The sequence below is a fragment of the Primulina tabacum genome, chromosome 4, assembly GCF_025594145.1.
Source record: "Primulina tabacum isolate GXHZ01 chromosome 4, ASM2559414v2, whole genome shotgun sequence".
Lineage (NCBI taxonomy): Eukaryota > Viridiplantae > Streptophyta > Magnoliopsida > Lamiales > Gesneriaceae > Primulina > Primulina tabacum.
The window spans coordinates 49,038,949-49,052,691 of record NC_134553.1 but is presented as its reverse complement, the minus strand read 5'-3'; the positions used below and the strand labels follow the sequence as shown (position 1 = coordinate 49,052,691).

The 13,743-nt window shown below is 34.5% G+C and overlaps 1 protein-coding gene across 1 annotated transcript; it reads left to right on the top strand.

Moving 5' to 3' along the window:
• The first annotated feature begins 341 nt into the window (after positions 1 to 341).
• Positions 342 to 2,008, top strand: LOC142543698 (uncharacterized). The gene has a single exon (XM_075651099.1). It carries the CDS (start codon positions 483 to 485, stop codon positions 1,695 to 1,697), a length of 1,215 nt encoding a protein of 404 aa, XP_075507214.1. The 5' UTR covers positions 342 to 482; the 3' UTR covers positions 1,698 to 2,008.
• The last annotated feature ends 11,735 nt before the right edge of the window (positions 2,009 to 13,743 follow it).

Below are 13,743 nucleotides of genomic sequence, written 5' to 3'. Positions count from 1 at the left end.
ACACCGGGTTTTGTCTCGTGGTTGCCAGCAGAGCAACCAAAGCGTCAAAAGGCAGCCTCGTACGCTTCCACGTAGGTTCGGACAACCGTTTGCCCACCCTAACCTCGAAGTTTACAAAACTACAAGGAAAAATTAATGAATATCACGTTCCCCTTCGTATCACAATCACTATCTTCCCCCACACAGTAAAGGACCCAAACGCTTCCTGCCATTGTCAATTTTCCCATTTTTCATCACCTTCTCCCACAAGCCACACGAGCCCAATAAAAGAAATCATATTCTTGATCTTCAGCTATCGCTTATTATTGTTGTTTGCTGCTTTCATATGAAGTTTTTTTACTGCATTTTCTGTATGTTCTGCAACTTTGGATGCTGTCTCGTTTAAAGCTCTCACGTCTCCTCTTCACGATAAAGGACCACTTTCAGAATCCCTTTATAAGTCCCTCCAAATATTCTTCTCAACAGTGCTTGAATCTGCAAGAATGAAGTGTTTTCCGAGTGGAAATGGCTGCTTCTGGTTCATGTTTTTGGCCAATTTGGTTTTCGTTCTGAAATGCAGTCTTCTCGCGCATGCAATGTTGGACCCGATCGATTTCTTGGCGCTGCAGAACATTCGCAAAAGCTTGGAAGATTTGCCGGGGTCGAATTATTTTGCTTCCTGGGATTTCACTTCGGACCCGTGTGGTTTCGCCGGTGTATATTGTGACGGGGATAAGGTGGTTGCTCTCAATCTCGGCGATCCCAGAGCCGGGTCTCCGGGTCTGACCGGTAGACTTGACCCGGAGATTGGGAAACTCTCATCGATGACGGAGTTGACCGTTGTCCCCGGTCGGGTCTTCGGCTGTCTGCCGGATACCCTGTCTCAGCTGAAGAACCTGCGGTTTCTAGCTGTCAGCCAGAACTTCATCACCGGAGAATTTCCGGCGAGCCTCGGCAGCCTCCAGGGACTTCAAACCCTTGATCTGAGCTTCAATCAGCTCACCGGGAGTATCCCATATTCCATCGGAGCCCTTCCGGCGTTATCCAACATCATCCTCTGCCACAACAAGCTATCCGGTTCAATACCACCTTTCGTCTCCCAGTACCTAACTCGAATCGACCTCAAACACAACGATTTATCCGGTTCGATTTCTCCAACCGGACTCCCTCCTTCCCTCCAACACCTCTCGCTGTCGTGGAACCAGCTCACCGGGCCGGTCGACGTGCTTCTGACCCGATTAAACCAGATGAACTACATCGACCTCAGTAAGAACCGGTTCATCGGCCCCATTCCCACCGAGCTATTCACCTTCCCGATCGCCAACCTCCAACTCCAGCGAAACCAATTCTCCGGCCAAGTTCGTCCCACCAATCTGGTCACCATCCCGACCATTGATCTCAGCTTCAACCGCCTCTCCGGCGAAATTTCACCGATGTTCTCCACGGTTCAGAACCTGTACCTGAACAATAACGAGTTCATGGGCCAAGTCCCGGCCAGCTTCGTAGACCGACTATTGGCTTCCAACATACAGTTACTCTATCTGCAGCACAATTACCTGACCGGAATCGAGATTAGTCCGACGGTGGAGATTCCGATCAGCAGCTCTTTGTGTTTACAGTATAATTGTATGGTGCTGCCCTTGCAGACCGCCTGCCCGCTGAAAGCCGGGAAGCAGAAAACAAGGCCAACATCTCAATGCATTGAGTGGAAAGGGTGAGTGGGCAATTTAGTCTTTTAACACCGTAGGTGGTATATGTTTTTGTTTTTTGGGATCAAATCGATTTATTGATTATCATTTGTTCTTAGCTTACTTTCTGTAATTAAGTATCTTTATATCAATCTCAACGTTACAATACATACATTGTATTAAATGTAGAATTTGAGTAGTCAGTCAAGGCAATAACTTTTTCCCCCCAAAATCACGTAATTTGCTTTCTCACCCTACCTTGTTCTCGGATTTAAGCTTTTTACTCGGTTTTGGTTGATGGATATAGCTACTAACGATTTATCTATTTAATAGTTTTTGGTTTCCGAATTCGAATTTCTTACAAAACCACCATAAGTAGATGGTTACATAATCGAGTTGATGGATGTAGCTACTAACGATTTATCTTTCATGTATCTCAAATCTATATGAATTAATGAATAGACCTTATGTTTATTCGATGTCCAAATTTATTGATATTTTTCAAATCAATAAATATGTGCACAACAAATATGATAAAATATCACATTAGAGTTTATTAATTTGTTCTTACGACAAATTACATAAAAGAACTCAGTTTTATCCTTTCTGTAAGATACTTAAATTTCAATGGTGGCACGGCTTTAGTCAAATGATCTACAATTATCAATTCATTGCTAATGTGTTCGACAATTATTTTCTTATATTTAACATGTTCTCGTATGACTAAATATTTAATGTCGATGCGCTTGCTTCAAATATCACTTTTGTTATTTTTATCGATAAAAAACGACATTTGAATTGACCTAATAGTTCAGCTATAGAATCCATAATTCTAAATAGTTCAGCTATAAAACAACATTCTTAATAGTTCAGCTATAGAATCCATAATTCTAAATCTCGAAATGAAACTCTTCAATTATACATCACGTGAGGTTGTCTCAAAACAAGCTATTAACCTAGCTTCCATATTGGAAGTAGCGGTCAATATATGTTTTGCACTTCTTCAAGATACAGCTCCACCAGGTAGCATGAAAATATATCATGAAGTGGATTTTCTTGAATCAATGCAGCCAGCGTAGTCTGAATCTGAGTAACCAATTACTTCTGAATTCTCAGTTCGTCTGAACATAATCATATAATATCTGGTTCCTTGAAGGTACATTGTCATTGTCTTTGCAGCTTTCCACTTGTCTAAACCCTTATTACTCTGACATATTCCTAACACCACAACAATAAATGCCATGTCAAGTCTAGCGAAAACATGAGCATACATTAAGCTTTCGACAGCAGCAGCATAAAGACTGTTTTTCATTTGTTCCCTCTCTAGATCATTCTTTGGGCATTGACTTAAATTGAACTCATCGCCTTTTAAAATGAGATACATACTTGGTGAACAATCTTTCATCCGATATCTGTCTAACACCTTGTTGATATAGGTTTTGTGAGACACACCTAGAATATCTCGAATTTTGTCTCCATGTATTTTAATGTCAATGACATAAGATGCGTCGCTCATATCCTTCATATCAAAATTTTTAGACAGAAATTGTTTCGCCTCATATAACAAACCCATGTCGTTGGTTGTAAATACTCTATCATCCACATGTAGAATAAAGAAATAAATCTTACTCCCACTGACCTTTTGGTATTTACATTGATCCATTGACGGGAAGCTTGTTTCAATCCATATAAAATACCATTGACGGGAAGCTTGTTTCAATCCATATATAGATTTCTTAAGTTTACATACCAAGTGTTCACCATTACTTGAGAATAATCCTTCAGGTTGTTTCATATTAACATCTTCCTCTAGCTCTCCGTTGAGAAAAGTCGTTTTCGCATCCATTTGTTGTAAATCTAAGTCAAAATGTGCAACTAATGCTAGAATGATATGGAGATGATCTTTCTTAGATACAGGAGAAAAAAGTATCCTTGTACTCTATTCTTCCCTCCTGAGTGAATAATTTAGCGACGAGTCTTGCTTTATTCTTTCAATGTTGCTTAATTTCTCTTTCTTTGTTTGAAGACTCATTTACATCTAATGAATTTTACACCATTAGGAAACTGAACAAGATCTCATACTCCATTAAATGTCATAGAATTCATATATTCTTTCTGTAGAACCCGTAAATTAGACTACGTATTAGCCATGCATAATTCTAGTATTTAAATATGATTTTATTGCATGAGAATTTAAATGCTTTTCTTTAAATTTAATTATTATATTGCAGTAGTTTAATTGTTACCTTTTCAGTTAATTGAGTGAGGCCGGACTGGAGTTGGAGTTTGAGATAAAATTTAATATTAAGAAATCATTCCTAAAATTTATTTAAGTTAAATAATAAGTTAATTCAACTGTAAAAGAATGTTTAATGAATTATTTAAGTAAATTAAATATTTAGCCATACATGCAAGATAATGTTATTCCATAATTAATTTATTAATCCACTAAAATATTTAATGGGTAGATAAAACTCTAAGGATTTAAAATACATTATTTAAGCAATATTTGTCCTCCCGTTATCTTATAATTTCGGCCATTGCACTATAAAGGATTTAAATTTTTGGCAACACTCCATTTTTGATATCTTTCCTTAATCCATTTCATGGTAGATAATCCCTCACATTTTAATTCACCCATAATTATTAGATAAGCAATTTTTCCTACCCACATTTTTAGATGATAAAAATCGGCCAACTTAATTAATTTAAAAACATTCGACAACTCATTTCTTTGATATCCTTCCTTATCTCTTCATGGTAGAATAATTCCCACAATTTTAATCCCCCAATAATTAATAAATTAAGCAATATTCTCCCATGATTTGGTAGATAAAAATCGGTCACCTCCTTTGAAAGATTTAATTAGTTGTGACAACTCAACATTCGATATCATTCTTTATTCTTTTTTGGAGATAATTCCCTCACCTTTTAATCTTCAATAATTAAATAATTAAGCAATTTCCTCCCTTGTATCTAGACTAGAAATTTCGGTCACCACCTCATAAATTATCCCTCAAATCTCTTGATGTCATTATTGTTTCCTTATCTCTCAAATTCAAAAGATTTCAAGACTTATTCTCTCCATTTATCTTGCAACCTTCCCATTTATCTACCTAACCTTCTCTCCCCACCCTCATTCTCGAAATTCAGAGCACATTCAGAGAGAAAAAATTTCGAGAGAGACAACAGTAGAAAATCGTGAGAGCTAGGGAGAAAAACAAGAAACAAAAGTGAAGCACTCTGTCTCCTCCGCGTCGCGTCGTTGTTTTGTTTGTTTTCCTTTCAAAACAAACCAAGGCATATCTATATCTCTTTCACTCTTCAATCAAGCCATATAGATATTTTTAAACATAGCATGTACATGAATTTATTGCAAGAAAACCGAAATACATGAGTGACATTTTCGAAAATGCATGTGCAGAATTTTCTGTTTTCTTTCATGCTTCACAGGTTCCATGTTTGTGTCGTTTCAGGTGGTTGGCTCGTGTTCAGGCTCCCAAGGCTTCCCCTAGACATGTGCTAGGGTGTATTAGAATCACGTTAGTCCAGTAGTTCAAGCCCCATGTATGCTGGAATTGAGAAAATACAGCAATTCTCCCGTAAAACCATTTTGAGTTCGAAAATTTTGTTCTTGCTGTCAAGGGAGATGAATCTGATCTTGGCTGCCCTGTTAGAACATCCCCTTATTATGTCTAAGACATGACCAAGTCGGCCTTTTGAGGCTTGGTCAATGGTTGCAACTTTTTTTTTTAAATAAAACAAGAACAGCCCCCGCCCCCTTCGACCCCTTTTCATTTGCTGCATGAGTACTTTCGGTTTTGATGGTTGGGGTGGATCTCGGTTGGCCTCTGGCCCTTAGCCCTGGTTCACACCACACATCATGACAGTCTAGATCGAGCCATGCTCAATCAAATGGCCACTGGAACGATGAAAGACAGCAAGCGAACCGAAGCACCACAGTACAGATTTTTGGTGCTCTAGGATGCAAGTTTCGGGTAGTCCATGGTGTTGCTTGGATTGTGGCTGGCCTAGGGCCCTTAGCCATGGTTCAAGCCAACCCTTGGGATGTTGGTAAGAGGCTCAGGATCGGTGGTTCAAACCCCAATGGCCATTAGCCTTACAAACGACGCAAGGAAACGCTAACACTGCTGCTGTAATTTTTGACAGCAAGTGTGCTGCGATTCAGAGGTGAGTTTCGAGTTCTCGATTGGCTTTTAGCCTATGGCCTTGGACTGAACAGTACCTCATCGAGTTAGGAAGGCCGTATTTTTGGCCGTTCGTGATTCGGTTAAGTTTAGAGGTCGTACGACAATTTACGGTGCAATGTGCCAAAGTGACTCTCGAAAGAGCGTTTCATGTTTTTGGCCTCCACTCACCAAAATTCGAAATACTGAAATTTTAGGAGCATAATTTCATCATTTTAAGAGTATTTTAATCATGACTAAATGATGGTTCGGTGTTGGTTCGGGTTGGCACGGAGTCATGATTAAATACTAAGTCATTGGGCGTAATTGTCTCGTTTTTTTTGGAGTCAATTACAAAGTTTGATCAAGTTAAACCATTTGCATATTTTTCATGTTAGATTTGGATCGCAGCGAGCCTGGGAACGATCCAACCCATGTGGTAAAATAATACAGGATATTTAATTATGACATTAAATTATATTACGTGTATAAAAATATAAAATATTCATTTTTGAGATTTATGCGATATTGCTTGTGGCCACTTCACTATCATGGGATTATTGCTTCACCCGGTGGTCACTTATCGGTTCAGTTCAGTTCAGTTCAGTTCCACCCAGTATACCTGTGGCATTATTCTGATCAAACGATTATTACATCACCCGGTGGTCACTTACCGGTTCAGTTCAGTTCAGGGAGGCCACTAGCGTAGAACATAATCTCAACATAAAATTTATGACATGTTATTTTATGACAGGGCTCTACGGAGCAAACATTTCACTTACGACTTTCAGTTCAGTTATGCACGTATTTATAATTATTCATGATGCGATTTTCAGTTCAGTTATGCAAGTATTATAATAACTCATGACATGATATTTCACTTTGCATGCGATTTTATTATTATTACTTGTTATTTACGATATATGCATGCTGAGTCTTTAGACTCACTAGACTTGATTGTTATAGGTACTGATGAAGTCGGGATCGAGGGCGGGGACCAGTGAGTCATCTTGGGTCGGCAGTAGTAGGAACCCGAGGACCTCATTTATCAGTTCATTTACCATTTTATGCAAATTCATTTTATTAGCACAATGATTTATTTTAAGTTGTCATTGAATTATTTAAAATTGTTATTTTGAAACATTATTTACTTCCGCTGCTATTTTGAATGGTTAAACTTTCTATCAATTGTTTTTATGAATGATGCATTCTATTTACTTAAAGAGCAAATTTTAAATTTTACGCAAATTTTCAAACACGAAATTTCTGGCCTTTATACTTTCATAGCACCAAACCATAGTTTTGACTCATTACAACTCATAGCTTGTAAAAATGTTCTAGGATCATTTTCGGTTCCAATGTTAAAGTCAGATTCTTGTAAATACATGAAATACTCACTAGATATCGTAGTCTTATTATTCTAGTAGATCTCATTAGGTTGTTTGTTTGATCAACAATTTCTTGTTGTTCCTCACTAACAGCTTAATCTACTGGATTTTCATCAGTGATTTGTGAAACTTCAGTAACCGCTTGTCTAACACATGTTTGATCACGAGGGTTGTGAATAATGACCAATCCATCACTTGAATAAGAGGGTTGTGCATTAATGTGATCTTTCTCAAAATTGTGTGCGCGCCTGACTCGCGAGCATATTTTACTAGTATATATATGTGTGTGCGCGTGTGTGAATAGTTCAGAAGTGGACCCGACCCGTGTAATGTAATGTATTAGGTTTACTCCTTCCAACTAAGAAATGCATTCCTTCGCCGGCAAAAAGCAGTAGCTGTGTTACCGCCACCCACCCGGTACTCGCCGCTTCCCGTGATCTGGATCGAAGCGATGGACGATGCGGCAACGAAGAAGAATTATGTTTCTATTTCTCGGACTAAAATTAAGGTTGATTGATTTATTTTCTCGGATTCTTCTTCTTTTGTGTTATATTTTAGCTCTGGATTTTCTTCCTTTCTCCATTTTGCCACCAATACATGTTCTTTATTTTTCCATTTTATTTTTCATCCATCTTTCTACTGCCCAAGTTTAAATCTTTGTTTTTTGTTAGTTCTCTATTCCGAATGTTTTCACTTCGTTTTTTTACTTGTTAGCTCACCGTCAAATCTCTCCCTTTCTGGCATAATGTGTTGCCAGTTTTATGATTATTGTTGGGATCGATTACTCTGCGATTTGTTTTGCAACTACATTTATTTAGTTGAATTGCAGTGCAAAGGAGCATATTTTTATCTTAGGCTCAGTATGGTTCTTTTGTCCAACTGCAATTTGGAATATGTAACACGATTAAAGATTGAAGCGGTCGATCGGATTCTTGTCGATAAACTGAGAATTTTCCGTTGTAATCCAGAAGCACAGTCATGAGGAATAAACATTTTCGCGCATCGAGGTGATTTAGTTGGACCTGAATCTCTCGGCCAAGTGTAGTGTGAGCAACTAGTCAGTGCTAGGAATCATTTGATTCGGTAAGTGCAGTATATCTTTAGTAAATCATTGAATATTGGTTTTGCCTCTCCGGATTCAACTTTGATTGTCTGTTCTTCCTGTTTTAGAACTGTCCGAATCCTATGGCACAAAGAAGAATAGGAGAAAGAGAGCCAATTGTTGAAAGTACATTCCTCTCAGTTTATCGGATTCAAGCCGAACTCGAATATGTTTGAATTTTTTGCAAGCCGAACTCGAACTCAAATTATTTTGTTTGATAATTTGCGACACTTATTTTCGAACAATAATGTTCGAAAAATTCGTGAACACGTCCGAATATTTTGAGATAAACTCGAACTCGGGTTTTAATTCAAACCAAATTCGAGCCAAAAATTTTAAAACTTTCGAATTGAGCTCGACGAATTCGAGCCTTCAAATTTTTGTACTGACACAATCATAAACAAATCGATATTTTAGCTTAAATATGATTAAAAAATAGACTATACAAAGACATTCAAATTATAATTGACCAACTCAATTAAAAATACATTAAAAGGAAACCGAAGTGTCCAAATTAGTGCGGTATTTCAAATCCTCAAAGTTTTGAACAAATACAAATCAAGCATCTACAATATAATAAACAAATCATTATATTTATTCGTACAAAAATTTCATACCTGATTCCAATTGTCTCCAACTTCGTTTTCATTGTCGTCATCTTTATTTTCATTGTCGTCAGTTCCATTTTCATTTTGGAAGTACTCATTCTCCTATATATTATTATTTTATTATTTTATTATTATCATCAAAAAAATTGCACATAAAGATTGACTCGGAGAGTATGATTATCAGCAAGGACTTGCTTGAATTTGATTACAAGAAATGGTATGTCTCCTCCCAACTAATATTAGTAGTTTAGTCACTCGAATTAAATTTTGATCAAATCAACTTTTGTACTAGTACCATCATAGTTTAGTCACTCGAGTATTGACAAGATCATAAACAAATTATTATAGTTATTTGCACAAAAAATTAAAACCTGATTCAGGTTGTTGTCATCTTCATTTTCATTGTTGTCAAACTTCGTTTTCATTTTGGAAGTACACGTTCTCTTTAATATTATAATTATTATTACATATAAATTAATAAATAATATATATATATATATACAATAAAAAAATTGAACATAAGATTGGCTCATGAAGTAAGAATATTAGCAAATACTAGTTCTTGAATTTGGTTACAAGAACTAGTATGTCTCTGCCCAAATAATAAGATTTTAATTACTCAAATTAAATTTTGATCGAATAGAACTTTTATACTGACGTAATCATAAACAAATCATTATTTAACTTTGAATATGATTACAAAAAGATAGGCTATACAAAAACATCCAAAATTATAACTTAACACATGTTTTCAAGTAAAAAAATAATAAAAAGAACCTAAGTGTCCAAATTAGTATAGTATTTCAAATCCTTAAACAAGGTTTTGAACGAATACAAATCAAGCATCGACAAGATCATAAACAAATTATTATATTTATTTGCACAAAAATTTTTGAAACAACTCACTCCCATGACAATAACATTTAAAGGAAATAACTTACGCGTAAGCTTTAACATTGAAAAGAAAAGATACATACATGCCATTACATCATACACAATATCATTCAAACACAAAGCTAAAAGCCAACACATTCAACAAAATACATGATATTTTAAAATTTCACATGTTCACTCTACCCCAAATACCTTCTTCTCCAATCATCCTAGAACATTACAACAAGAACCCATCCATTTACATATCCAACAACAATTATAAAACATAACTCCAACAACTATTCCAATAAACATACCCATAATCATTTCACATAATCTTAATCATTAAATCATAAAACATGTTCATAGCAATAATAAACCATAATCATTAACATGATAAAATATTGGGCTATTACAATTTTGTACCTGATTCCGGTTGTCGCCAGCTTCGTGTTCATTTTCATAGTACATATTCTCATACATATTATTATTATTACATATATATAATCAAAAAACTTAAACATAAAATATTGATTTGTTTATGATTGTGTCAGTACATATTCTCCTACAAATCGAGGCTGGCAAAAACTGGAATCAGGTATGAAATTTTTGTACGAATAAATATAATAAATTGTTTATGATCTTGTCGATGCTTAATTTGTATTTGTTCAAAACTTTCAGGATTTGAAATACTACATTAATTCGGACACACTTCTGTTTCCTTTTATGTATTTTTAATTGAGGACACGTGGTTGGTTATAATTTGAATGTCTTTGTATAGTCTATTTATTTAATCATATCCAAACTAAAGTATCGATTTGTTTATGATTGTGTCGGTAAAAAAATTCGATTTGATCAAAATTTAATTGGAGTGATTAAAATACTATATTAGTTGGAAGTAGAGATGTAAAAGAACCTAATCGAACCGAATATGACAAAAATTTGAAGACTTGAATTCGTCGAGCTCAATCTGAAAGTTTTAAAACATTTTGGCTCGAATTCGGTTCGAATTAAAGCCCGTGTTCGAGTTCGGCTCGATATATTCGAAATGTTCGGGAATTATTCGAGCTGTTGCTCGATAAATAGTACTCGAAATGCTCGAAATTTATTTATATAATTATACTATATTAATAAAATATTAAGACTCGTGAGAAGCTCGCGAACTATTGAATAAAATAATTTGGGCTCGAGTTTGGCTCGAGTTCGATAAGCTCGAATACAAATTAAATATTTTTCGTGCGGGCTCAGAAAACTCGCGAATCTTGGAGAAGACATACCATTGCTTGCAATCAAATTCAAGCAAGTCCTTGCTGATAATTATACTCTCTGAGCCAATCATGTTCAAATTTTTTGATTATATATATGTAATAATAATAATATGTAGGAGAATGTGTAACATGAAAATGAAAACGAAGCTGGCGATAACCGGAATCAGTTATGAAATTTTTGTGCAAATAAATATAATAATTTGTTTATTATCTTGTCGATGCATGAACAAATTTAAAATACTGCACTAATTTGGACATTTAGGTCCTCTTTTATTGAATTTTTTTATTTGAAAACATAAATTTGAATGTTTTTGTATAGTCCATGTTTTTGTAATCATATTCAAGTTAAATTATTGATTTGTTTATGATTGTGTCAGTACAAAATTCCATTCGATCAATATTTAATTTGAATGATTACAGTTCTATTTTAGTTGGGTGGAGAATACCATTTCTTGTAATCAAATTCAAGCAAGTTCTTGTTGATAATCACTCTCTGAGTCAATGTTTATGTTCAATTTTTTTAATATATATTTAATAATAATAATAATAATAATAATAATACCAACATGCAGGAAAATGTGTACTTCCAAAATGAAAACGAAGCTGACAACAACCGGAATCAGATATTAAATTTTTGTGCAAATAAATACTAATTTGTTTATGTTTGTGTCGATGCTTGATTTGTATTTGTTCAAAACTTTGTTCGAGGATTTGGAATATTGCTCTAATTTGGACACTTAGGTACCCTTCTATTTTATTTTTTACTTGAAAACATATGTTCGATTATAATTTAGAAGTCTTTGTATAGTCTATCGCATGATTATAATTTAGAAGTCTTTGTATAGTCTATCGCATGTACTAATTTGTTTATGATCTTGTCGATGCTTGATTTGTCTTTATTCAAAACTTTGTTTGAGGATTTGAAATATTGCTCTAATTTGGACACCTAGGTACCCTTTTATTGTATTTTTTTACATGAAAACATGTATTCAATTAAAATTTGGATGTGTTTGTACAGTCTATCGCATGTACTCATATTCAATCAAAAGTATTGATTTGTTTATGATTGTGTCAGTACAAAATTTGAATACATGTTAAACGAGTGTACAGTCACACGGCACACCAGATTTTCATTTAAATATTTTCACTTTTGTTGAGATAAAGTTAGGTTGCATTTTTTATTTAATGTATTTGTAGGTAAAGATTTCAAATTTACAAATTGACATAAGAACCTGAATCATACATATCTTTTCGTTGTATTCTAATTTTTTGTTCCCAAGCATTCTGTTTGTTGCAGCAAAAAAGAGGATGAAGGCAGCTGACGAAACTTTGGAATTGCTGAATTGAGGTACGATTATAATTTTGTCAGTGATTTTGAAAAGGGTATAGTATTTTACTTATATAAATATTTTTTTTATCAGAGTTGAAATCAAGAACAAAAATAGGATTATAAGAAGAGAATATAGAGATTAGACCAGAAAAGAGAAATATGTATTCAGGGATACCAGATTTTTATAAATTTGCCAAAATGATTACAACAATGAAATTAGTTTTGGCAAAACTATCTTTGCAAAGCAAGCCAATGAAGTTGATAGAACTTCACAAATAGGCAGAAAATGGTGTGAAAAATTTACTGGGGTCATGTTGATGCTCGTGTTGGCATTGACCAGAAATTTACAGATATCATGGTTAACATATTTTTTCTACAAAGGGATGAATTGTTCTTGAAGCGCAGAGATGGTGAAGTTTTTATCTCCTCTCGAGATGCTCAGTAAATATTCATCAAAAAATTTTCTAGCAAAATTTCTTATATTACCTCATACTTAGTTTTATTATTTTTACTTGTGCTACGATGCCCTTTTCCCAACAATTAGAGAAACTACGAACGGATCTGGAACAACTCCGCACGAAAAAAGAGGCACGAGTGATATTATCATTTTCTTTAATATTATCATTTTGAAAAACTAATTATGATGTTAAATAAATTTTACTCTATTCTATTCTCTACTAATTCAGGAAAACAGATTGAATGAAATTGTGCAAAACTGATATATAAACGCTGAAACTAAAGAGGACAATGTATCTTCACTAACAAACTTGGTAAAGCCAACACAATGTATTCAATAATCACATAATATTCTAGAAATGTCTTTAAAACTTGTAAAATCTATATAGAAAGACTAAAAAACTACAATAGTATGAGCTTAACGCATAAGAAAGAGTTCAAATAAAGACATTGTCCTCTTTAGTTCCAGCGTTTATCTATCAGTTTTGTACAATTTTCTTCAATATGTTTTCCTGAATTAGTAGATAAGAAAATAAAATATAATTTATTTAACATCATAATTATTTCCAAAATGATAATATTAAAGAAAATGATAATATCATAAGTGCCTTCTTTTCTGTGTGGAGTTGTTCCAAATCCGTTCGTAGTTTTCCAATTGTTGGAAAAAGACACCATAGCACAAATAAAAATACCAAGTATGATGTAATATAAGAAATTTTGCTAAAAAAGTTTTAGATAAATATTTACTCAGCATCTCGAGAAGAGACAAAAACTTCATCAGCCTGGTGGGTCAAGAGCAATTCATCCATTAGTAAAAAAATATATTTCAACAATGCCATCTATAATTTCCTGGTCAACACCAAG

Bases quoted from the DNA above. Each gene is read 5' to 3' on its own strand.
- LOC142543698 (XM_075651099.1), top strand. From the start codon at position 483: ATGAAGTGTTTTCCGAGTGGAAATGGCTGCTTCTGGTTCATGTTTTTG.